Source organism: Amphiura filiformis, chromosome 6 (assembly GCF_039555335.1).
Source record: "Amphiura filiformis chromosome 6, Afil_fr2py, whole genome shotgun sequence".
Classification (NCBI taxonomy): Eukaryota; Metazoa; Echinodermata; class Ophiuroidea; order Amphilepidida; family Amphiuridae; genus Amphiura; species Amphiura filiformis.
Window position 1 is genome coordinate 50,022,877 of NC_092633.1, and position 27,230 is coordinate 50,050,106.

A 27,230-nucleotide genomic window follows, 5' to 3' on the forward strand; every position below is an offset into this window, starting at 1 on the left:
CTCTGCACTGCCGTCGCGCACTCAACCGGCGGTAAAAAGTCTTCTTGAGTTGTGTTGAAGAGGTGGTGCTTCGGGACGATTCGTCCGCCACGAGCGCGGAAATCGGCAAGCAGAGCACGAGTTGTTTCTTCGTTTGCGCTGTGCGTGAGTTGCGAAAATGTGAAGGGGTGAGGGGAGTGGAAGCAGACGGTCTGTGACGTACGCGTGCACCTATCGACGGATTTAATGTCCTCATCCAATGCATCACCATCTGATGATGAGTGTTTCTTTGAATGAGTTTGGGACGAGAATCTGGCGGACCAGAATAACTCGGGGGAGAGATACTTCTTCAATTTTGAAGCTTTCCCAGTAGAAGTCTCTGTGTACGGAATTGTATATTTGATAAAAGGTGAGACGGACAATGTGACTAGATTTAAGGCATCTGAAAAGGAATTAGCTCCTTTTTCCGATCCTCCTTGTCCGCCGACTCCACCGGCGACATCTTCAAAACTCGCTATCGACACCGAATCTGCCGATTTGTCGTCCATGTTAGGATCCAAGTGACTGACGAGTTTTTTAGCGGTTGCTTCGTGATCAAAATCTAAGTCACTTTGCTGGTCTGAAACTCTAGGATTGCCTTTGATAGAATGAGCCTCACTCTGTTTTGTATTTATATCTTGATCTTGCCCATTTTTGGCACTTTCATCATAGGCAACATTGCTCCCTGCTACATGTGGTGCAACTTCTTCCGATGGGCTATTTTCTACTGAATCTGTTTCATCACGCTCAACCTGTGGACTAACTGTCATCGATGGTTTATCAGTGTCCGTCATTGCTTCCGCTAATTCTTGCGAGATGACTTCCTCTGAATCAAGACTTCCACTTTCCGCCTCCGCTTCTCCAAGAACAACAAAGTCCTCACATTTTCCGTCTGTTTCATCCACCGATGATGCCTTACCCTGACCTTTGACCGCTGCTTTGGTCCCAAATAACTTTTGTCTCATTTTGTCTTTAATTCCAGTTTTAGCTCCTTTTTGTTGCTTCTCATCATCCTGCGTATCTTTGTTGTCACTCTGCATGAGAGCTAAGCCTTCGCTGATGCTTTCTGATGCTGTTAGAGGCGTAGTGATGGATGCACCAGATGGCGTTTGCATTTCATTACTGGGATCAGATACCACGGGAGGTAGAGCACACTCATCCATCAGGAAGGATAACTCCAAGCGAGTGTTGTATGAAGCATAGATCATGAATTGTAGGATCTTTTTCACCTGGAAAAACAAGTTTGACAAAGCAATACGTATTAAGACATATTATGGTAGTCTATCACACCTTGCATGGATGTGATTATGAAGGACATATCTACATGTTGTTTCACTTCAACTTTAGTAGTGACCTATAATGTACTTTTACATGGCTGACATACTTCCTTTGCACATATGTATATATGTATGTACACTCTTTATCTGCGGGATTAACCCCCTGAGTACTACTTGCCGATCAAGCATTGCCTCTGATTGGTCAATTACATGATATCTTCACTTTAATCACCAATCAGAATGGAGCTTTGCAAATAATTCACCCCAATTTTTTTGCATGGTGAAATTATTTTAACAATGTTGCTGATTGGGCCAATTGATAATGAAAACTTCTTTTTGGCCGATCGGGAGGTAGTTCGCATGGGGTTAGGTTAGTGTGCAACCAGCAAAATACGCACCTACATCACTACCATACTGCAGGTGAAACAAAGTGAAGGATCTTAGTTTGGAAGAGGCTTATATATAATATATATAATATAAATATAAAAAGCGCCCTCAACTTGCACACAAATATATAATTTACATAATAAAAATTACCACAAAAAGGTGGAAAAAGATGAAAAATTTGAGAAAGAAAGGAAAATCTATGTTAAAAATATGTGTGTGTATTAGTATGATAGCTGTTTATATTGTAATTTCATTTTAAATTATATGTTTTGTTAGATGTTTTGTTCGAAAAATTAATTATTTAGTTTTTTTATTAATACCTTTCTTAATTCGTGCATTGTTCCTCCCCGTAGCATAATGGAACAGCCTAGATGTGCAGGACACCCGTCAAAGAACATCAATGTCTTGGTGAAACCTTCACAATGAAACATAAATGATAAAATGTAACTTCATGCACATTTAAGATATCACCTTACAAAATGAGAAATATGCAATTAATTTGCACTACATAAATCTTGTTGATTATTCTCCCTATAGACCTACATGTACAACCAGACCCACATTTTTTGTGGATTTCAAGATACAGGCAAATAAAGATAAACCACTTTTTTTTATTCCCGTCTGAAACTTGCAAATATCCATATTATGTAGCTTTTTTTTTTACTTAATATTTGAGAGAAAAACTTTTTTATAACTTTTTTTTATAAAAGAAATCTTGTGTTATTTTGGTTTCAATTGAAAGATTTGTTGTTTGGCACATCAAATGAAGTCTTTCTTCTTTTGATAGGTATAAAGTGCCATGAAGAGTAAGTCTACAATGTAAAAGCTTCTGTGATTGACAGTTATAGGGACTACTATACCTGGAATCAACATCTAAATTAAATCTTTACTATGAAAAACCAAAGAGTCTGAAAAGGGGGAGAGGGGCTTCAGGCTAGTTTCATACTTTCTGCCACTTGCCGCTGAAAGGCTTGATGCTTCATCATGCCGCTTGTACTTTTCTGCGAGCAGCAGCGGCATGACTATGAAAGCCAATGTTGCTGCTCAGCACTGCCAAATATTGTTTCCTATTCTCATACATCTGAGTGGCGTCGCTCCCGAGTTGATTTGAATTCAACTCCTAGCGATCTGTCACATTGAGCCAAGAGGTGGAGCGATATCAGCTTGCCCCTGGTCACCGCTAGCATTTCTTGCGCAACTGCGCTGTGAAGCAAAATTGTCATCAAAGTGGCAGGAAAGTATGAAACCAGCCTTAGAGCAGTGTGTCCTGGTGCAAACAAGAGAGTAAAATCAATGTTGCTAATAAAATATTGTGAAAGGTCAACTTTTATTTAACTATTATCAGTGGCGGCACCAGGAATATTTTTTCGGGTTGGAGCCAAAATCGACAAATCTTGCGCAAAATGAGGAAATTTACGTAATTTTGGTTTTTTCCCTCAAAAGTGGGGGGAGAAAAAATGCCCCCCGTAGCACTGATTATTATTATATCATGACCTACCATTAGGCAGCTCATATCGATGTTGGTGGAATGAGAGACATTTGCCCAATGTTGCTTGCGTTACTTGGTCTATTGATGATATTAGACTGCCCTCTGTACATCGACTAATACGCTCCATGACACTCTGTAGAAGAAAGGTACAATATATCTGTATTAACCACAGAATTAAAGACAGAGAATCAGGACTCAACCGCCATCTTGATACAGGCATGGAGCACAAATTGGGGTATTCTGTTTCCCTCGGAATGCACTCGAGGCATGTTGTCATGCAAGCGCGACATGGATGAAGGGCACATTTGAGAGACACACTTAATGCGACCTGCACGGAAGTATCAAGACGCTTCAGATGATGAGACGCAGAATTGTTTTCGTTCGTCTCCGCACACCGTCGGCAAGGACCCAAACACCCCCAATTTTCTCGGTTCTCCTTCTCTAAATCTGTGGTATTAACTCAACAAGGTACAAGTAGATTAGTGAATTACGCAGTACAAAAAAATGTGTCCCAGTCCGAAAGGCGGTTTTCAGGCTTTCATAAACAAAAACAAAAAAACATTAATTGGCAAAATGAAATTTTGAAAAAGGTTAACATTTTCTGCACACACACTGACACCAACCCCCCCCACACACACCCCACACACCCTACATCATAGCTTGTTTTATAGTCCCCTTTCCAAACTTGGTTTGTCAGGGACAAAAAAACTTTGTCAATTAATACTTGGTGCATTTGGAAAAAAAAGGGTGCAATAATATTAAGATAAATAGTCACATAAACAGAAAGTCTAATTTCTTACTTACTGGTTTAACATTCAGTACAACAGTAATATCATTAGCAAGCAGAAGATCTTGCGCCAGTCTTGCAACAGTCTTCTCAACAACTAGGATGTTGGGACTCAGGGCTACCATCTTGGCTACGCAGTTCTTCAAGTATTCATGTTCCTAAGAAAGTCAAATACATTATACGTTTGTGAAGGTTGTCATTCATCCAGGTTTAATAAATATTAAAGTGGAACATAAAACTGATCAACTGGACTCACTTTTAAAAGTGAGTCCAGTTGATCAGTTTTAAGTTCCAAAGAAATATCAAATACATTATGTTAGTTAATATATATTGGAATTTATTGGCAACCAATAATACACGCATAATGTCATGGACCACCCAGCCATCCGTAAATTCATCAAAGTATCCTGTGATATCTTCCAGTCAGTCAGTCAGTCCTGGCGAGACTTGAACCCACTACCATTGATGACCTAGCAGTAAAAAGGCGAGCACGCTAGTGCATAGACCAAAAGATGACTTACACGTCTGGTCTATGATGCACTTATACCTCAGTGACAATAGCCAGAGGGGCTGGGAAGGTGTGATTTTAATAAAAAATAAAAAATACAGAAAATCAATAATAAAAATCCACTGGGCTATTCCAGTTAAAATCCATATACCCCCTGGAAGACACAACCTTAATCTCTCACACAGGAGTTGCCCATTCAGGTAATAATCCTGTTTTGAATTCACACTCCCTGTGTGGAAGGTTAAGGATATGTCTTTCATAGTGGGGTATAGATTTCAAGTGGACTATCCATTTCTTACCTGTAGGATGATTGGATCAAGTGATGAGAATTTATTTTCTACTCGCTGGTGTTCCACTGCAGCTTGAAGCAGAAGTACCTTGGGGTTGCTTAGATTTCTGGTCATCTGAGGTAATAAATGAAAAACAATTGACATTTATTAACCCCATGAGAACTACCTGCCGATTGGCCAAAATGAAAATTGTGTCCAATTGTGAACCAATCAAGGAGGGTATTAATAAGATCATCTGCAAATGCAAGTTTGACCATAAATAGTTTAAAGCCTAGTCATAATTGGCAATTGAAATGACCATTTTAAGTTCTCAACCAATCAGAAATGCTGTCTGATGACCAGTAGTGTCCAGAGAGTTAAGGCCCAGATATACCAGTGTGCAGCTTTTCCCCGGGAGCTTTTCCCAGCTTGGCTGGGGAATCCCCTATTCAATGGGAGCTTAAGCATTGTGGCTGCAGCTGCTTGGCTGGGAAAGGCTGCGCACTTATAAATAGGCACGGGCCCTAACCTTTTGGTGAACAGAAAGGAAAGAATAAAGAGAGAAGATGAACAAAGAAGTTCTTTGTTTTAGGCACGGATTCGAACCAGAGACCTCTCACGTGCCAAGTACTCGATCAGCGACCAGTAGCAGAGGTATTTCGCTGCATGGCGTGGCCAATAAAACTGTGTGCATGACTTAGGGCGATTGTGTTATCACATCATATTGGATGGATCCATGCACAGTGGCTTTGTGCTGTTGGATTTTGTTGTTCTAGGAAGATTTATTTAATGTCATTAAGAGAAAATCACATCGACATAATAATATAAATGAATGACAATGAAAAAACATTTTTAGCTCACAAGCAGGAAAAGGATGTGAAACGAGTTTGGCATAAAAAGATTTGCTTCCGAGTCTTGTCATTTTCCTAGGTTGATTTTGGGAATTTTGTTTGATTTTGTTCCAATAATGGTTCCAATTTTACTATAAAAAAAAAAGACAGAGACATATATTTTAGATTTTTTCCAAACATACATGTACTTGGTTACAAAGTTGTGAATTCTTTAATGTTCATTTGTTTGATTTTGTTATTTGCACCTTATTTTGCCTAGATCTCAATTTCATTATTGCTGACGTTGGTCTGATTGGATCAGATTGTGTCACATATTACTCCCCATTCCAGAAAAATACAGCACTAATTTTTTGGGATTACAAAAATATAATCAAGTTAAATTAAATGGTTGGTTCTATGAATGAAACATGTCTTTTCCAAAAATTAGAATGCATAAACTGAAATTAGTCTTAGTACAAGTCTTTGGGCTTGATTGTCACAGCATACAAAAAACATCCTAAAAACGCATGTTTTTGGCCCTTATTTCCAAAAATTGGCCAAATATTAAAATTTGACTTTTATTGCTAGTTAGGACTAACTAAAGGATTAGGATTTTAGCTGTTTCATTTGGCAAAACAGGATAATATTTTTTTAAACCAAAAAATTAGTTCTGTATTTTTCTGGAATGGGGAGTAGTTCAACGATACAATTAACTATGGAAGTAAAGTTAATTTTTTATTTCTTCCGTGGTCTGGGCTGTGTGCCAAGTGTACACGAGCTTAACACAGAAGTGATCAACTAGACCCATTGGTCGTCAGCGCTTAGAAGGGGAGGACATCTCACCACTTCTAGGCGATCGCAGATCACCAGCGAGTACCTGGACCACGGAAGAAATAAAAAATGAATTTTAATACCTTCTTATGTGCCACATGTTTTGTACATATTGCTCCGTGTACAAGGTAGCAGTCTCCTTTATGTCCTCCTGGTACTTTTTTAATGTGCACATATTGTCTGATATCCATGTCATCGCCATGTCGAACTTCTGGTTTCACCTGCAGAAATAAAATACAACAAATATATATTTCAGTTTTCACACCACCCAAAGGAAGCAAAAAAAATGACACAAATGGGATTACATGTGACATTCTTTTAGGATCAGTTACATTGAATTGTGGGATAGGCTTTTTCGACGGGAATTCATAACAATTAGTGGGTTTTTAGCGGGTTCGCCGTCGGACAAGTTTAGAACTGTCAAGCTTTCGTCAGGAGTAGCTCTGACTTCTTCAGGACAAAGTACCTAAGAATGAGACATGGAGGCCGCCCCTTGGCTAATGATGGCTCTGAAAAGAGCCGTTCACTGAAGACTGTCCCTTGTCAACAGAGAACCAAACCTTTAAAATTAGCAGATAGGCGAGGTCTGCTTGTTTTTCTGTAGACAAGGGGCAGTCTTCAGTGAACAGCTCTTTTCAGAGCCACCAAACCTTTAAAATTAGCAGATAGACAATATCTGCTTGCTTTTAATAAACTAATTCTATAACTTACAATTGTACATATTCTATTGGCCAATGACATGATAGTCTCTCCCCAGCTAAGATCTAATCCTTCTGCATCCAACTGCTGCTCCAATATACCCTCAAGTTGTCTGTACGTTGCCAGATGCAGACGATCAAAGGCCTCTTGTTCGCCGTTACTAGGGTTGAGATTCTCTTGGTCTACCCAACCTCTTATGATGGTGTTGTGTCCTATAGGCTGTGCAGGACCCATGCTTACAAAGGGGAGAACACCTGTGATACAAAAACATACAAACAAAAAACAAAATCTGATTTTAAGAATCGCTGTAACCATCTCCATTGTCTTTCTTTTTATATCTCCATTTTCTCGCCTTTTCTGTCTTTCTTCCATACAATTTAGTCCTGTGTGTATGTTTCACCGGCCTTCTTTACCTACCGGAAGAAAGAATCCCAATCCGTTGCAACTCACACTGATCCGGCCCAACCTATTGATATATTCCCCGATCCGTCAGTTTTTAATTTTTAAAACTTGATCCGCTGTCGGTCCGGGGTGATTTTAGAGTTGCCCCGCAGGGCACTAATTTACGAGTACCCTGTATATTTGTACAGGTGTTATTATTTAGTGAGGGATGGACGGACTTACTCCTCAGTATGCAATACTGTAAAAGTATTTATTTTTGCACTTTTCGCGTTCCAAGCTGCTATCGCAAAAATAAAAACCTGCGGATATATTCCTTTTGTGTTTAGGTCAATGTAAGAAAAATTAGAATCACAAATTTAAAAACAAGGGAAACAGTTCAAAATTGTCAAAACGCGAAAAATTAATCGTGCAAAAATTTCCACTTTTACAGTAGTTTGTTGTGGAATTAAGGATGAAATTAAACCAATTCATCCTACATTATTATCTTCCTTAGGTTTGCCCACAAGCGACCCACTCAAAAAATATATAAATCTTGGTTTTTTTTTTTTTATTCATTAAGGGATCTAAAATGAGCGTTTATTGCGTTTCGACAGTATTTTTTTGTGGGACATGAGAGCACCTCAGACCTATCGAATTGCATTCTGAATACGAAGCATGTCTTTCTGATATCAAATAATTTTCATTTTTGAAAATCACAATATAATACAAATTTTATGACAAATTATAAAAATTTGATATTTTTCAAATTTTGATATATAACAGTCCTAAAGTAAATTATATAAATCTAATGATATATTCTTAAAGTGTATGTAGCAGGAAGTTTGACGATCAATTGAAAATTTTGACCTTTCATATTGAAGATATGGATTTTTTCCCAAAAAGACCTAATTTTTTTGGTGTTTTGGGAAAAAAATCCATATCTTCAATACAAAAGGTCAAAATTTTCAATTGATCGTCGGCTTTTTATCCCACCTACATACACTTTAAGTATAAATCATCAGATTTATAAAGTTTACTTCAAGTACTGTTAAATATCAATTTTTAATGATTTGCCATAAAATGTGTATTAAATTGCGAATTTCAAAAAATCAAAATTATTTGATATCAGAATGACATTCTTCGTATTCAGAGTGCAATTCGATATGTCTGATGTGCTCTGATGTCCCAAAATAAATACTGTCCAAACGTTCATACCCCAGCCCTTAAAAAAAATCTTTTTGTAAACTCAAAACATTTCATCATTTTTGCAATTTTCTTCCAAAAGTGTAGTAATAATTTCTAAGTTTATATTTGGAGTGTTTTGAAGTCACATCAGGTGTTCAATAGCTTTAGTTACACTCGGGTGGTATGCGCCGTGCATTCTCTAAATTCAGTAAATTTCCATCATCAACCGTGTAATTGAATGGGATTATTTTGAAATTTTTAAACGCTTGAAATATCACAAACAAACAGGCCTATGTTAATAAATAACATAAATACAAGCTAAAACCGTTGGGGTTCGATAATGAACCCCACAAAATTAACCGAGTGTATGGAAAATGCCATACGGTCGAGCGGTTTTGCCAGCTCTCCCACTCGCCGCCTGGTTACACTGTAAGATGTGGTTTCACTTTATGTCAAAAAGGAGGAAGAGCACATGAAGAAAAAAATCGACCTACCTACCCTCCAAATTTGTGACACGATCAAGGGAAATGAGTCGGATGTCGCAAATATTCACAGAGAAAAGTTGTATCAACATGGGGTTTTCAGTTTGTGAAAGCTCTAAACGTCCTCTTTAGAAACATAAATAAAACTCATTTTCGACCAGGGTCGACATGTGACTCATTCCCCTTGATCATGTCACATTTGTGTCTCTTGTGGGTATAAACAAACAAATTATTTTTTGGCCTTAATTTTGGCCACTGGTCAATGCCCTTCCATGTTCTGATCATTGAAACATTGGACTATTCCAGTTGAAATCCACACTACCCCTGTGCAAGATTTTTGAAATATCTTCCACAGGGGGAGTGTATTTTTGAAATGTAATCAGTCATGATTAATCATTTTGAAACCCATACTCCCCTGTATTATAGCTTTACCTGTATCTTCCACAACTGGAGTGAGTATTTCAAATGGATGTTACCAAATTATCTATTCTATTCAATATTCATACTCCCTCTGTGAAAGACTTTAGCTAAATCTTCCACAGGGGTAGTGTGGATTTTAAATGGAATAGCCCATTTATATAAAAAGCACTTCTAGAGTCCTACACCAGTTACCTACAGATTCAAAGTGCTACTACAGGGTTTTAGCTAGGATTTGACAAATGCCTGTCACTTTCACCAAAACTGCCTGTCCAAAATTTGACACTGAAAACACCGTACATAAACTAGACCTCTGCACCTTTTGGGGATCAGTCTCGATTTATTTATTAGCCTGGTTTTGTTTTGAGTTCACAGAACTTGAACAATCATTATGAAATGTAATATCTGTAAACAAAGGTATTAATCTTGCCTGTCCCAGGAGCAAACTCACTGCCCGTCCAAAATGATGGGAAGACAGGTGACTAGCGAAGATACTGCTATGGCAAAATAATACGAGCAGGCTTAGGAAGTGCACAGAAGAAAACAAGAAAAACAAAGCATCAATGTTTTATTTCCACAATCTACACTGAAAGAAATATGATTTTAAGGATGTGTGAAGCTCAACCAATGCTTATAGAAATAAAGTGACGATAAAAACCCCCGTTTTCAAGCAGCGTTGGTCGGCCGGATTTTTTTTCCTGGAGGCTAAAAAGACGCTAAAATATCTCAGAAATCTTGAAAATTTAGCAAAAATTTGATGATTTATTTGCAAACATATTTTGAAAATGTTCTGAATTTTTTCAAAACTTTTCAGTCAAAATCAATAAATTTTAGCCCCAAAATGGCTGAATTTACATCATTTGAGCAAAAAGTTAAAAAAAACTCCCAAAATGTAAAATCTGGGTTGGTCATGCCCATAAAACAGGGTTTTTTTTCGTCACTAAGCCAAAATTTATTTATTTTGAAAACCTAAGGACAGGGTTCACTCAAAAATAAAAGTGCTTTGCATTCTCTGTTAAAAATGGTGAAAAAGATAAATAATACTAGTAAAACTATTCCTTGCGACTCACTTACAAGCAATCAAAAGATAACAATTTATGAATCAGATTAAATAATAAATATTTGCTCTACATGCAGAACTACAGGGTGTTTGATATTTGTATCAGTGGAAAGGTTTGAAAATGAGGGAGTTTCGTAAAATATTTATATTTCAAGAAAGGTGTGGTCAATTGTCAAAATTCAAAAAGTATGACTTGTGATAGTTGATATTCCTCGACCACACCAGTGATATAGTTATGTTTAGTTATTACGTTAAAATACCCAAACAAGTTTCAGGCGATACATTTCTTTAAGGGACACCCTGTATATGTGATACAGCTAGGAGCACATTTCTGCAGACAACAGTCACCATGGTTACACATCATTAGAAGAGCCAGTTTCATGTACATGTTGATCAATTTATTCACACCTGATCAAGACACTACAACAGTAATATGCAAATCATTAAACATAACAGTGTAAGATTTTCAGTTCTTATATATTATTTTGAATTACAATTACATTTGTTTTGCAAGTAAAATATCTACTAGACTTATAAATAGGGAGATGTTGTGTGGGATGTGTGTTTGTTATTGTTTTTCAGGAAAAATAACAACTGTTGCTGTGTAAAGAGCACACACACATACGGGTAATATGTGTACAGGTTGAAGGAACGCGATACATGGGCATGGCAGGAAAGACAAGTTTTCTTCATGGTACCAAAAACTCAATTTTGATGAAGAAAAATGGGGATGGGGCTGTCAATTCGGTCAAGGACCTTTAAATTCAAAAGTACAACATTTAAACCTTAATGCTTTATGGTAGCATGTTTATATAATATTTTCAACTTGACTGGCCGGGTATCTTCTCCTTGGTCTAAAATCATGTTTATCTTGTTATGCATTTATCTTGTTATGTGTTTGGGGTGGGGTGGGAGATGTGTACTTGTTTGATCTGGGATACACACAAGAAAACACACCTTTCAAATTACAATACATTATGTCATAACATAACATAACATAACATAACATAACAAGTATTTATATGTGCCTTTGCCTAGGGATTCAAGGTGCAAGAGAAAAGAACACCAAACAATTAAACAAAAATACAGAAAGCAATGGCAGCAAAAATTAAGGAAATAAGTGAGTTTTGATCAATGACTTAAATGAGTCCAGGCTGATGGCATTCTTGATTGTAGATGGTAAGCCATTCCAAAACTTTGGAGCAGTCACTGAAAAGGCCCTATCCCCAGCACATTTCCTGGTGCGAGGAATGATAAAATTAACACTCTCACTGGACCTAGTGCTCATAGCATGTATGGAGCTCTTGACCATGAGACAGTTGGAAATGTACTGAGGAGCGAGCCCATTCAGGGACTTATACACAAGCGTGAGTGTCTTGAACTTGATTCTCTAATGAACTGGTAGCCAATTAAGATGTCTTAAGAGTGGGCTCACATGATCAGACATCAAATTTTTTTAAAACTTTTGCCATGTAAGCGTTACCTACAGGCTATATATTCCGAGTCTATTAGCCCTTTAAGGTATAAACCCTTTGGATAAAATAATGGGCTATTCCAGTTGAAATCCATACACCCCCTGCAGAAGACATGACCATAATATTGCACAGGGAGTGTGAATTTCAAATGTCTAACCTATATGGGTGACTTCATTTGAAATCCACACCCTGGGAGATTAAGGTCATGTCTTTACATAGGAGTGTACGGTTTTTACCCGGGGAGTACTCAAGTTTGATTTTGGTAGGGACGTGCCGCTGAGAATTTGAAAGTGGACCCATGGGCCATAACTATACCAATTTTTCAAGAAATTTGGACCCATTGATATACCAAAAGTCAAAATTTAACCCAAATTTAACCCAAATTGTCTTATAATATTAGCTTTTACAAATTTTCTTAATTTTGGGGCAAAATTGGGCTATTTTTCAATTACCGGTAATTAAAAAAATTTTGAAAAAAGGACCCATTCATATACCAAAATTGGCTTAGAAAAAGGGGTCATACCAAAAGGCCAAAAAGCTACCTATATTAGCGGCACGTTTCCGTATGGTCATTTGTACTAAGTACCCCCCCTGGGGGTTTTCAGCCCAATGTTCATGGCTGGATATCATTCCCGTTGCCAACTGTGAATTTAGCTGCTACTGTATCTAGTATTATATTGTCTGTACCAATTCTTGGTTCGCCTCTCCGTTTTCTACCCATCAAGATGTGCAATATCGCTGACCTGAAATTTTTATTCAACCATCCATACAGAAATGGATTTATTGCCGAATTAGCCAACAGGAGCAGGACGCAAAACCGCATCCCTGTCAAAAGCGCCGGAAAAGTTTTTCCCAACATAAAGATGATCAGCAACGGAGCCCAACATATTCCAAAAACGACAAATATGAGCAAAGATATCTTTGTCATTTGAATTTCAACTTTACTGATCGGACGACGCCTTCCTGGTAAATTGCCGTGAGGTAGTGCAGCAGCTACCCTGTGACGACTTTTCCAGATAATACGGAAGGTAAGCCAGTATTGCATCGGTATTATCACAAAACAAATCATCAGACAAATAGCTGACGAGATAGGAGCATAGAGAGACATAGCACCAGTGTCGTAATCAGTGGCACACATCCCCCAGTCCGGGTCAAAGTTCACCTCTGTGTCTAAACCAAAATGTAGTATGATCACCGTGATAAACGATTGTAACCATATAAAGACTATGTAGAAAACCACTGTTGTTCGGCGGAAATATGTTCTGTATGTACGATTTGGCTTTGCGATCAAGCAATACCTACTTAGAGCGATGAACACAAGGGTATTCAGCGATGTCGTGATGAGAATCCAGTTCATGTAGGCTATTAGATAACAAGATAGCAATCCTAATGGCCAGCCTTTGTCAATAACGCTTACTGCAGTGAACGGCGTTATTACTATGCATACTAGAAAATCCGATACAGCGAGATTAACGATGAAAGTATTGATAAGAATGCGTAGCCGTGGTGTTACAGCCACTGCAAGAAGGATGAATGCATTACCAATGGCTCCAGTAATGGCGCAAAAGATGAGTATGCTTGTGTGAATGCCGATTACAGCAGGACTATCTCGGATCGGGTTGCTTTCTGAAGTTATTTCAGTTGACGCTGTTATAGAGATGTGTTCATGAACGTCTGTTACACTTACAGGTTCCATTTTGTAACTTTATTAAAGTCTGTTACACTTACAGGTTCCTTTTTGTAACTTCACAAAAGTCTGTTACACTTACAGGTTCCATTTTGTAACTTCATAAAAGTCTGTTACACTTACAGGTTCCATTTTGTAACTTCATAAAAGTCTGTTACACTTACAGGTTCCATTTTGTAACTTCATAAAAGTCTGTTACACTTACAGGTTCCATGTTGTAACTTCATGAAAGTCTGTTGCACTTACAGGTTCCATTTTGTAACTTCACAAAAGTCTGTTACACTTACAGGTTCCATTTTGTAACTTCATGAAAGTCTGTTACACTTACAGGTTCCATGTTGTAACTTCATGAAAGTCTGTTGCACTTACAGGTTCCATTTTGTAACTTCATAAAAGTCTGTTACACTTACAGGTTCCATTTTGTAACTTCATAAAAGTCTGTTACACTTACAGGTTCCATTTTGTAACTTCATGAAAGTCTGTTACACTTACAGGTTCCTTGTTGTAACTTCATAAAAGTCTGCTACACTTACAGGTTCCATTTTGTAACTTCATAAAAGTCTGTTACACTTACAGGTTCCATTTTGTAACTTCATAAAAGTCTGTTACACTTGCAGGTTCCATTTTGTAACTTCATAAAAGTCTGTTACACTTACAGGTTCCATGTTGTAACTTCATAAAAGTCTGTTACACTTGCAGGTTCCATGTTGTAACTTCATGAAAGTCTGTTGCACTTACAGGTTCCATTTTGTAACTTCATAAAAGTCTGTTACACTTGCAGGTTCCATTTTGTAACATTTTCTTCAACATCCTTCACAGTGCAGTGGTTGATCCGTGTACATACAAAAGTATAGAGAAGGCAAAAACATCACAGAATGTGTATTCTTACTTTACTGAATTAGCTAGAGTCAATCCAAACCTTTGATGAACCATTTTCTACTGTAAGCGTTTTGTCTATAGATCGTAATTAACACTGTTACCATGGATCGGACATGCATAATCAATCTTCAGTTACAAAATATGGATTTTATTAATGGATTCCATCAATCATTGTTCCATGAACTTTGTAATCAAATATCTTTTCCAGCAACATGTATGCATGATTTGACACCACAAACTACAAGTATCGCGCTTTCTAATGATAAATGCATGGTTGAATATCCTTGAAATTTGGCTGAAATCTTACATAATTGTATGAAGTTAGAATAAATGATACACCATTTGCACTAGGTCATTATGGCTAGATACACATATTGAGGTTAAAGAACCAAGTCCTCTGAAGATGATGAGGAATCCATCAATCACACATGCAGACACATTTGTCGTTGATACAACACACTTAATCACTCAAGATTACGCAAACAAGGAAAATGATGACGTCAATAAAGTGATGATCAAGATCACTAAACATTAAGTTTGAAAAAGACACAAGCGTCGTTGTGTCGAAAGCTCATGTAAGTGAACAATTTTAGCTGTGTAGGCTTTAATCTCCATCAAATAAGAAAAACTAAGTATATTTCTCGCATTGTGTCCTCTTGTGGTTATGGGTTGTATGTCACAAATAAATGTCTAAGGCAAGCACTTTGTAGACCACTGAAGTCAGATTCCTACATCATTGAGTTGGATGAATTTGACAGATGATAAAGATGAAATACCATACATGTACTATGGATATTTTCATTCACACAATCCAATTCTGAGAATAAACTTGTCTGCTTATGGTTGTTTATTGTAATATGTCACAAATAAATGTCTAAAGCGGTGAACACTTAACAGACCACGTAATTCACATTCCTACATCATTGAGACAAATGGATTTGCAATTGACATGGCAAAGATGAAATACCATACAGGCATGATGAATATTTTCATTCTCAAAATCCAATTCAGAGAATAAACTGAATCTAAGATAATTGCCGAGATTGAAATGCTTGTATGTCAGTACAGGTAACCTTGGAGCAGAAATGATTTTTCATTATACCCATCTAGTTGTTCCGTGCATCTAACAACCATGATCTATTGATTAATCCAGACTTTATTAACTGCCCCAGTTGTGACTAATTTTTTCTATTGTTGCAACTCAAATAATCTATGACTTTAACCTGGGGACTTTAATAGATACAATTATTTCATAACCCAAATAATAAATTGAATCATTTAGAATCAAATACTGACAGTATCTTTCATATCATTTTGTTGTCATGTAATGTACCAAATTACACGAGTATTACAGAGTTCATTAACCCCCTATTCATTACTGATAGGTTAAAACTTGACCTCAAGTTGCTGAGGATGAGGTTCTGTACCCAATACATTTGAATGGTCATGTGCTCACACAACCATCTAGTGTTCTTAAAGGTTGGTCTTAACCCTGGAATTATGGAAACTTTAGGGCCATTTTGTTGTCTAAACAATGTAGTATAGCAAAGACTTGACAAATACATCTATGAGGTCACATTTGGGCAAAAATGCTCAGTTTTGGAAAGTTTGGGTAAAAAAATTGGTTTTGGGGGGATTTTTTCCCAATAATTAGCATTATTTGATCTCATAGTCATAGAAAAAATTCATCAAGTCTTTGCCATTCTAAATATGTATACCTTTATATACTTTAGACCCACAATTTATTAGTTATGAAGCCCAAAAGTTTCCATAATTCCAGGATTAAGACCAACCTTAAGGGATCTAAAATGAGCATTTATTGCGTTTCGACAGTATTTTTTGTGGGACATGAGAGCACCTCAGACCTATCGAATTGCATTCTGAATACGAAGCATGTCTTTCTGATATCAAATAATTATCATTTTTTGAAAATCACAATATAATACAAATTTTATGACAAATTATAAAAATTTGATATTTGTCAAATTTTTGATATATATATAACAGTCCTCGAAGTAAATTATATAAATCTAATGATATATTCTTAAAGTGTATGTAGCAGGGAGGAAAAGCAGACGGTCAATTGAAAATTTTGACCTTTCATAAAGGTCAAAATTTTCAATTGATCGTCGGCTTTTCACCCCACCTACATACACTTTAAGTATAAATCATCAGATTTATAAAGTTTACTTCAAGTACTGTTAAATATCAAAAATATTAATTTTTAATGATTTGCCATAAAATGTGTATTAAATTGCGAATTTCAAAAAATCAAAATTATTTGATATCAGAATGACATTCTTCGTATTCAGAATGCAATTCGATAAGTCTGATGTGCTCTAATGTCCCACAATAAATACTGTCCAAACGTTCATACCCCAGCCCTTAAGCTATGCACATTAAAGGGGCATGGGTTTTTTTCATGTACTGTTTTCTATCTTATAGACCTAAAACAATATGTTTCCCAATTTTAAGTAAGCAGAAGCAAAAACATACAACAATGCCTGATAGGATAGTATACTTCTGGGCGTGGTTGCCACAATTAAACACGTTTAAGTACACACCATCTAAAACTTACATAATCTTGGGCGTTATATAAAAATATGAGCTTTCTTCTGATTGATGAAGAAAAATGGGAGATGAGGTTGTCACGGCAATGATCTATTGAAAAAATCTAGAATTTAATTAACTATCAGCTACAATATTTCATGACACATAAAAATGTATAATCATTATATGACCCAAATAATATGAATACTTTCAACAGATATGGACAATTTTCCTCATGTTACTAGCTGTTACTGTTAAAATTTGTAAGTAACATGCTATACATGGGCAACCTAACAAACAATGGGGTATGTAGTTACATAAGGCATGTTTTTACCTCTAGGCATACACTACGTATTCCTATAGTTCATTTAACAGCAATTCTATTTGGGTTTGATATCAATCGATGATCTGCACATCATCAGCGCATGACTCTCGTCATCTCCTATTGTCATTTTATAGATATTTGAGACCTCGGAACAGGGGCTGTAAATTCTTTTATTTAAAAAATGAAGCGGTTAATTGTCAAAATCGGAGCACTTCTATGTTTTTGACCCCCATAGAGCGAAAAACGTAACATTTGACCTTTTTTTGGTTATAACTCAAGAACGGTACATCCTAGATGGGTCAAACTATACATTATCTGAATCCTTGTGACAAGAGGAATACAATGAAATTGTTTTTAACACAATTTGAGCAAGTTTGAAATTTGACCCTGTGTAAAGTTTGATGACCTTTCCTGCCAAAAGCTACTCCGGTTCAATTGCTATCATGCATTTTTGTGTAGCCCATGATGTCAACTATCTGTTAGCAGTGCAGCTTTGCCCCCCTTACCACCAATTGGTACCAAACACCCTATCTGAGGAGGCAGGCTCATACACTGTAGGTTCAGCGCCAGTATGGTACAGGAACTACGAATAGTCACTGCGAGTAGAAATATTGCATAATCTACCCATACAAGCAATATATCAAGGCATCGGACTAACCTTATTATGAGTCAATAATGTTTTTATTGTGTTTCAGATCAATATACAAAACAAATCGTTTTCAACTTGACAAAGACAAAATTCTTGCAATATCGACAAACTATATTAAATAATGGTTAAATTGCAAAAGAGAATTCTTACAACACCCCAACTTAATTAACCTCAGTAGCCACTTCAAGTTCCAAAATAAAAATACAATATTTTCAGGGGAATAAAACAACACAAGCATAACGATGACTACAATTTTTATTTATACTCATTACTTTCACACCTTTTTCAAAAAATGAGTGTCAGTTTTCAAGACACAGAAATATTACCTGCATTATGCTGGTTTCATACTTTCCACACCGATATGTCGATCACTCTACCGCTTTGCTCAAAGGGGCAGATCGATAGGAGTTGAATTCAAGTTAAACTCGGGAGCGGCGCCGCTCTGACGTACATGAATCAGCACCGAAAATGCTTTAAAACAAATACAAACAAGCTCAGTATTAGATCACTGATTCTTGAGATAACTCTTACTATTTTGAGAAAATATCTCAAAACTTAAACTTTTTATGTTGAAGCCTATGGCCAGCTGACTTCTCCGCAGTCCACTTACCCATTGTGTTCTATATTTTACATAAAATACCAATTTGTGCACAATTAATAGATTTTCCACTGATATTTCCAGTGACCATACTCCCTCTGTTTCCTACTGATTTTTTAATTGTGGATAAAATTCTTAACATGGGGGTCTATGGCATGTACCCTCATAGGCAACACAGGCCATTGTTTTTACTGGCTTCTTTTGTAAATTCCTGCAAGATGAAAAGTAACAGTACTGTCATTTTTAGTTTGTTTATTACGTTTATTACATTTAAACATTATCACATTACCCTGCAGTAGACTGTTGCAATGATATCATATGTTTCCTCTGTCCACAACTCAAGATGACTTTATACGCGTTCCTAAAATTACTGTTCAACCAGGCATAGATATACGGATTGAACGAAGAATTTGAATACACCAACATCACTGCGAGTCTCTCCAATGGCACCGGTACATCGTAGTCCTTCTTGAAGAAATGCACGATACAAAACGGTGTCCAACAGATCATGATGAGTGAGAAAATCAACACCATTAACTTCGTCATTCGTATTTCTTTATCGCTTATCACTTTCGAGCTCTCTCCACTCATAACGATTGATTGAGAAATATCCGACTGCACTCGTCTGCGACTTTCCAGTACGGCACGGAATGTTAACCAGTAGAGGATTGGAATGAGCAAAAACGAGGTGAAGAAACCGTAGAAGATGAGGGCGTTAACGTGCCAATAAGATGCTGTGTCGGTGAAATCCGCATAACACTGTCGTAATGTCATGTCGTAATGAAATGTTCCGAATCCAAACTCCGGTAACACGATGAAAAAGACGGAGGTGAACCACACGTATATCAGCGATGCTACCACTGGTTTCACTCCGCAGAATTTGTCAAATGTTGCTCTTGTTTTCACAATCATGCAGTACCGATTCAAAGCTATCAGGAAAATAGTTTCCAACGACACACCAGTCCCGATGATGAGTAAATAAAACATTACCCTGCAACCGACATCGCTCGTCGGCCATCCGGGTCTAAACATTGACGCCACAGTCAGGGGTATAACCACAAAGTTGACGACAAAATCAGCAAGACCGAGATTAGCCACAAAGGCGTACGATGGCGTACGAAGCTTTGGCGAGATGATGATTGCTATGATAACAAAGAGGTTTCCAAAACCACCGCAACATGAGAGAATTCCGAGATAAATCGCCATAGCGATAACAGGGACTATGTCATCATCTTCAACTATGTTTGACTCCGTTATTAAAGTCTGAGTAACATTTACTTCCATGCTTGATCTAAATGCAAACACAGTGATGTTACAAGTACACGATCGCTAACTTGATAACTGTAAAATTATGAAGGCTTGCTTGAAATAGGTCAATTCAATATCATTTACAATGCAATAAAAAAATTTCTCTCATCATAAAGAAAGTAATTTTAGCTATAGCAGCGTAAATGAAGCTTGTCCAACAATAGCAATACTCCTCCACTGTCGACATCTACATGGATATGAACAGCCACAATATAGTTTTGTTGTTCGTTTTAATATTTCAAACTTCTCTTTAAGTTTAAGCGCTGATTGATCGAAATTCAAGCCAAAAATTACAAAAAATCACATCAATAAAAATAAATAACTTGGGTAAATGACCATTTCAGTGCTATTACAATATGCCATTAGAAAATAAAACTTGCCATAAAAAGGGAAATGGATGAAAGTCGCCTTACATGCGCAATGGGCTATTCCATCTAGAATCCACATTCCCCCTGTGGAAGATTTAGCTAACATCTTCCACAGAGGGAGTATCGATTTTGAATATAATAGACAATTGGGTAACTTCCATTTGAAATACTCACTCCAGTTGTGGTAAAGCCATAATACAGGGGGAGTATGGGTTTCAAAATAATTACCTCTGACCAATTACATTTGAAAAACATACTCCCCCTGTGGAAGATATTTCCAAAATCTTCCACAGGGGTAGTGTGAATTCTAAATGGAACAGCCCAATAATCCTTGCCGTATTTCCACCTTGAAAGAAACTACAAAGCAGGCCGCTCATTATTCATTAATATCTTAATAGGTCACTATGGAATAAATGAAGTTTAATATCCAAAGCCTTAAGTGTGTAAATCTCATAAATGTGTTTTCTCTAGACATCTCCACAGCAACTAATTGATGTCTGCTCTTAATGAGGGATGGGAACACATTTAATGAAATCAGGCAAGCATGAACAAAATATGAACTGCTATTATTTTGGTAAAAATATAAATATTTCTGTGATTGTAAATATAAATGCATTTGTTCATGATATTGGGAACTGGTGGTTCTTTGTGTATGTTTTTCCTCCCTCCACCAGTTCCAAGCACAGGGAATTAAAAAAAAAAAACTGCTATTATTTTTTTGCATGTCAAATGATGAGCCTACTCTACCATTCCAGAAAAATACAGCACTAATGTTTTTGATTAAATAAAAAATATTATCCAGTTTTGCAAAATGAAATATAGCTAAATCCTAATCTGCTAAGTGGCAATGAAACTCAAATTTTAATATTTGGTCACTTTTTGGAAATAAGGGCCAAAGACATGGGTTTTTAGGGCATTTTTCAGATACTGTGATCAAGCTTAATGACTAATACATACTAATTTCAAGTTATGCATTCTACATGCAGTTTTGGAAAACACATTTTATAATCTTTATCGTAACCAATTATCAACAATAACAAAAAATATTAAAATTGTGATCTAACAGTTCATACTCAAAATTTTGAATGCTTAGACTGGTGCCAAGAAATTAATGTGACTAAAATTATTTTAAGAAAACATGCAAAATTGCACCTTTTTGGCCTATTTCCCTCAAATTGCACAAATATTAAAATTTGACTTTTATTGACATTTAGAACTGAAGTATTAGGCTTTAGCTATGTTTCATTTGGCAAAACAAGCTAAGTATGTTTTTAATTCCAAACAATTTGTGCTGTATTTTTCTGAAATCCGGAGTAATGAATATTTGCCCATTCTCTACCATAATTCTGTCTAACATCAAATATCAAATGTCATCCAAGTGTTTTATGCTTATCTTACATTGCTATAGCAACTGGCAAAATGGTCCAATTATTGTGACACTTTGTTGTAATAACCATACTAATGCTTAGAGACTGACCGATCAGATCGGTAGCTTCCGAATCGGACTGATTATGAGCTTATCGGTAGTGATCTGCATCGGCCGATTTTTCCTTCATCCGCCGATGTAATGCACCGATCACCCAATATCATGAAGAGAATTGTTAAAGCTTAACAAGTATTCATTTATTGGTATATTTCTTCGAATTAGACTAGTTAAATCAAGCGAAATTTAGCAATAGAACAAGCTTTGTAGGCGATAAACCTATAAAATCATACCGTGATTCAGGCACGCAGCTGAGATAATCAGGTAATTCCCGCATCTACATGTCCGTCGCCGTATGGCCAACAGATGAACATGTACAATTGTAGTTCCGGGTTAAACACGTGGGTGTCAGATTGGAGAGAGCTACGGGCCGTGTGCAAAACTCATGATCATACTAACTTGAACGTAAACACAATATTGAAATGGGGCGATCGAATGATTTCACGGACTCGAACATCAGGGGGAAAAGGTAAATTGAACTTAGAATCATGGTCAAATTAAGTATCGTATAAATGAATACGGGAGTGTGACGGTGTTTTTTGTGCTCAGAGCATACATAATTATGGTAATACTTTGCGTACAAGTACCCTTTCAACATACGGGTGAAATTTACTCACGGCGATGGCAGCCATTGTTTACAATTGGGGAATTGGTAATTGGTGATCGAATCGGCAGATCAAAGTGGGAATTGATCGGCCAAATGGCCGATTCAGATAAGGACCTGATCGGTCAGACACTACTAATGCTTGATTGCTTAAAGTGCATTATGTGACTTCTCCTCAAAAGGTTTTATTCTACATGTAATACACCCAGCAAACACTAAATAAAAAATGTTATAAACATCTGAGACAAATATTCGTCTCAGATAAACATGCTATACACATGTTTTGGATTTTGTTGAACATTTTAATAGCACTTTAATGTCATAGTTACGAAAATGCTTTTTTAACACGTTTTATATGAAAAACACTACAACATTTTATGTCACGACTTATCAAGGCATAGCATATTACATCACACTACATCAGCTAATGCTTTTGGATACAATTAAAATACCTCTATGATGTCATTTCATCTATTGCTAAAAAGTCATCTTCAAGGTGCAGAATTCAACAGGTTTTCCCCATGATTTTACCAAATTTATTTTGTTCTTGAAATTTAAATTTAAAAAAATTAGCAACCCTGTCAGGATGTCAACAATGTTCAATTTTGACCTTCATACATTGGTAATATTTCATATTAGGCAAATATGGCAAACCTGTTCAAATGAAATATAACAAAAAAATTTGCCCAATTTCTGCCCAATTTAATTTGATCCATGCAATTTTATTTATTCTGCGCAATATACTTATTTCAGACCAAATTTCAGCAAACAACAGTTTTGCTATTTATTTACTTTCTGGTGTTGAAATTTGCTTTATTTTTTGCCCTGCATGATGCGCTTTGATATATTTATTCAATAAACTTCTAGAAATGTGTGCAAATTATGTCAGGTTATTGTGACTATTTTTATTACTGCTTCAATGAAACGCCAACAATTACATTAAATCTTTCAAACTGTGCCACATTTTGAGTGAAACAATTCAATTTTAGGTCAAATAGATTCATAATACAAAACACTATCAATTTTGCTCAAAGGGGGAAATAATAATACATTTTGCTTTTATATCTATTAATAAAGGGGTATTTCATGATCTCTTGCCACAACTAACCCAAAAAAGTTGAGATTTTTATAGCATCAGAAACCTAGGACTACATAATAAATGTGTGTGTGCAGAAACGGTCTTGCAGATTTGTTCATTTGACAAAATTGAATTGCTATTAGGGGTGGGTGGGAGGGGAAGAAAGAAAAGTACAGGAATGGAAAAGTACAATGGGACAAAAAACAATAAAGATATAGACAGTAGAAGGAAAAGCAGGGACTGTCTTTTGGAATTTGCAGGAGAGTATTAAGGTTAGCAACTATTTTAAACTGTTATGATTTGGTAGTTCACAGCATCTGGCAAATGGTAGGTGAGCCTTGGCAAAAATTGCATTGATCATTTCATACCGAGCATGTAGAAGAATTCAAATATCACAACTATAGTTTTGTAGGTCCTGTGGTTCTTGAGTTATGTTGTAATGAGGGCTGAAACAACAACACTTTTGTAAAACGTACATAACTTATTTTAAAACAACAACAAATCAAGGGCGTTTTTCAAAGTATATGATTTGTAGAATGAACTTTTGCAAAACATGAAGTGTTATTTTTCAATAATATAGTGATTTAGATAATGAAAATTAATTTTTTTTTTGGCTGCTTAGACCAACAATACCAAGTCTACCCTTAAATAGCTCTTCTGGAGCCATCAATGATATAATAGAATGTAAGGAGAGAATGGTCAATTGAGGAGAGCTAAAAATCACTCTGCTGTATCAGATTTAAGGAGAGCAGTAGAGAGTGATTGCTCTCGCTCTTCCCAAAAGGCAGTCCCTGGAAAAGACAAGCAAATAATGGAGAAGTTATGGAGACATCTTCAGACATTTGCTTTTTTGTGCATTTTGGATCTCGAGGAATTTGGCAAGCTTAGTCAAAGAGTAGACTTTTTTTGTTTGTTGTACATGTGTTTATGATCAATTTAGATTTTTTTAAAGAACAACAAATAATGCATGGCAATTTAAATGGTGCAAATTATAGGGAAATCGACCAAAAAAAAAGCACAATTTTCAATTTGGATCCACTTATCATAGAAAAAGAGAGTTATATCTTAGGAAAGCAATTGTATTCAATATTTAGAAAAAGCATGCATGAAATTGATTGCAAAACCCCTTACATCCACTTTTGACTTTTTGAGAAAAACAGCTTTTTTTAATTGTGCAAGTATTACTTGTTCGATTTGATTCAATTTGGGATTGGATAAAGTGTTGATGAATAGAAACTAAAAGAATAGGTTTGGGACCATTTTCAAGGCTTCCTATTTATTTTATTATTTATTTTATATCGCACCTTTTGTGGATGTAAGGGGTTTTGCAACAAAATAAATTTACCCCTTTTCTAGAAACCACCTTTGCAATCAAATTTGAGCCCATTTGTTTACACTACATTATGTAACTTGACTAATGCTTTGAAAATCAAAAAGAAAAATTGAAATATCTCATTTACTTTTTTAATTATGAATTTTAATTAAATTAGGAAAATGGCATTTTTGGGTATTTCGAAGCTACACCTTTTGTTAATTAAATTTTTTTCAAACATAGTGACCCAAAAACAGTTCCTTTTGGTTTTAATAGGTAAAGAACATTCCAGGCTACCATTATACATCAAAAATTTAAAACAAAACAATTCTATATTCATTTTAAGTTCAGATTTCAAAATTCCTAAGATTTCCCAAACGGAAATATGCGATAACTCGGAAGGGAAGGTAGTATGAAGGTCAAACAACCACCAAAATGTGTATTTTTACCCACACTATAATATTATGCCAATAACTCAATTTGGCCAAAAGTGGATGTAAGGGGTTTTGAAACAAAGCTCTTCATATATCGAACACTAGAGGGTTACTTGATTTCCTAATGACTAAACTAGAATTTTTCTGCGGATACGACATTTCACCATACAAAGCACAAAAGAAGCAAAAAATCGTCAAAAGCCAATGCAGAATAAATACATTTCATAACTTTCCATGGCTGTAAAAAAGATTCAGCATGTTTGCACATTGGTGAGTTGCTGACACAAATTTTGACATTGTATATATATCGAAAGCAGACAATTTTTGCAGGATCCTAAATTGAGAAATAGCCAAAAATCTGTCTGGGGTGATTTTTTCACAATTTGGGTTTGTTACAAATTTGTGATGTTATTAATGTTTAACATATTGTCTAATAGTTTCAGACCGGCATATAACTGGCATCTTGTATTTTTTGAGACATTTTTCAAGGTAATTCCTACTCTTAACATTGTCAATAATATTTTTAAAGGCAGATATCTCAATTTCCAATTTTATAATACCACAACTTACAAACTCAACATCTTCACTTAGGAATGTCCGATTTCATTGGGGAAAACGGCGTTGTGGAGCAAAATATCTCTATTTTAAGATATGTAATGCCCAAAAGTGTCTGTTTTTGACATGACATGTCAAAAATTAGGCTGAAGTGTGACCTCCCTAGTATCAAGACTCATTGACCACATTTAATGTTACAATTGTTGCATCAGTCATTATAATCTGGCTTCTGCCGCATGACAGAATTTTCTTATACGCTTGCCGGAAGTTTTTATTCATCAACGCATACAGATAAGGATTGAAGGAGGAATTGGTGTACACCAACAACACAGCTAATCGTTGTATAGCAACAGGGACGTCAAAGTGTCTCTTAAAGAAATGAACGAGGAGTAACGGGCTCCAACAGATTGTCAGAATCAAGAAGATTAAAGCTGTGATCTGGGTTAATCTAATCTCATCCTTGCTAATCTTAAACGTTTTCCTTTTCTTGATAGACGCCCTCTGTCGGTACGCATCATCGCCATCGGTACAGTTGGCATTTTGAGCCGATGGATGATTATTGGTCTGCTCCGACTGAGCATGAACTCGTAACTTACTTGCCCGAACTGCGCGAAATGTCAAAAAGTACAAAATTGGAATTGTCGAAAAGAACGCGACAAATCCAAAAATGATGATTCCGTTCATGTGCCACCAAGCTGCGGGATCAGAGTTATCCACGTAGCAGATACGAAGATACGGATCGTAATGGAAAGCTCCAAATCCAAGCTCTGGTATAATCGAGAGTAAAATTGCAGTCATCCACAAGGCAAATAATGTTGCAACAATTTGTTTTAAGCCGCAGAATTTGACGAATGTTTGACGAGGCTTAGTTATCAGTAGATAACGGTTTAATGCCACCATGGTTAAGGTCTGCAACGAGACACTTATGGTTATAGTATATAGATAGAATATTGTACGGCACGCTATGGGATCCGGAGGCCAGCCGTAATTAAATAACGATACCAAGCCCAACGGAATAACGATCAAGTTGACTCCAAGGTCCGCAATGCTTAGATTGAAGGTAAAAGCGTACGAGCGATTCTTAAGGCGTGGTGATATCAGGATGGCAACGATAACAAGGATGTTCCCCAGTCCGCCGACGATCGTAAGAAACGTCATGTACACTGCCGATGCCATCAAACCAATATAGCTGGGCGTGTAGCTCGGAGTTTGCAACTCGGTGCTATCTATAATCATAGTTGTTGTAAGATTCGCCGATGTCATGGCTCTGCTTTATGAATTAGTATCAAATATTATGAAACAATT

General features: G+C 36.4%; 3 protein-coding genes across 3 annotated transcripts in view; all 3 read right to left on the bottom strand.

Moving 5' to 3' along the window:
• Positions 1–21: 21 nt before the first annotated feature.
• The window catches only part of LOC140154587 (1-phosphatidylinositol 3-phosphate 5-kinase-like), a 45,732-nt gene continuing 18,523 nt past the window's right edge, over positions 22–27,230 (bottom strand). Inside the window, exons 7-14 of the mRNA XM_072177155.1 lie at positions 7,108–7,349; positions 6,480–6,617; positions 4,766–4,870; positions 3,976–4,116; positions 3,181–3,304; positions 2,003–2,097; positions 211–1,247; positions 22–40 (exon numbers count right to left, since the gene is read on the bottom strand). Coding sequence (XP_072033256.1) covers positions 22–40; positions 211–1,247; positions 2,003–2,097; positions 3,181–3,304; positions 3,976–4,116; positions 4,766–4,870; positions 6,480–6,617; positions 7,108–7,349 — 1,901 coding nt within the window. The remainder of the gene's footprint in view (positions 41–210; positions 1,248–2,002; positions 2,098–3,180; positions 3,305–3,975; positions 4,117–4,765; positions 4,871–6,479; positions 6,618–7,107; positions 7,350–27,230) is intronic.
• Positions 18,002–20,150, bottom strand: LOC140155551 (melatonin receptor type 1B-like). The gene has a single exon (XM_072178432.1). The coding sequence runs from the start codon at positions 20,065–20,067 to the stop codon at positions 19,069–19,071; it is 999 nt and encodes a 332-aa protein (XP_072034533.1). The 5' UTR covers positions 20,068–20,150; the 3' UTR covers positions 18,002–19,068.
• LOC140154094 (G-protein coupled receptor moody-like) lies at positions 26,069–27,188 on the bottom strand. Its single transcript, XM_072176702.1, has one exon. It carries the CDS (start codon positions 27,186–27,188, stop codon positions 26,094–26,096), a length of 1,095 nt encoding a protein of 364 aa, XP_072032803.1. The 3' UTR covers positions 26,069–26,093.

Bases quoted from the DNA above. Each gene is read 5' to 3' on its own strand.
- LOC140155551 (XM_072178432.1), bottom strand. From the start codon at position 20,067: ATGGAAGTAAATGTTACTCAGACTTTAATAACGGAGTCAAACATAGTT.
- LOC140154094 (XM_072176702.1), bottom strand. From the start codon at position 27,188: ATGACATCGGCGAATCTTACAACAACTATGATTATAGATAGCACCGAG.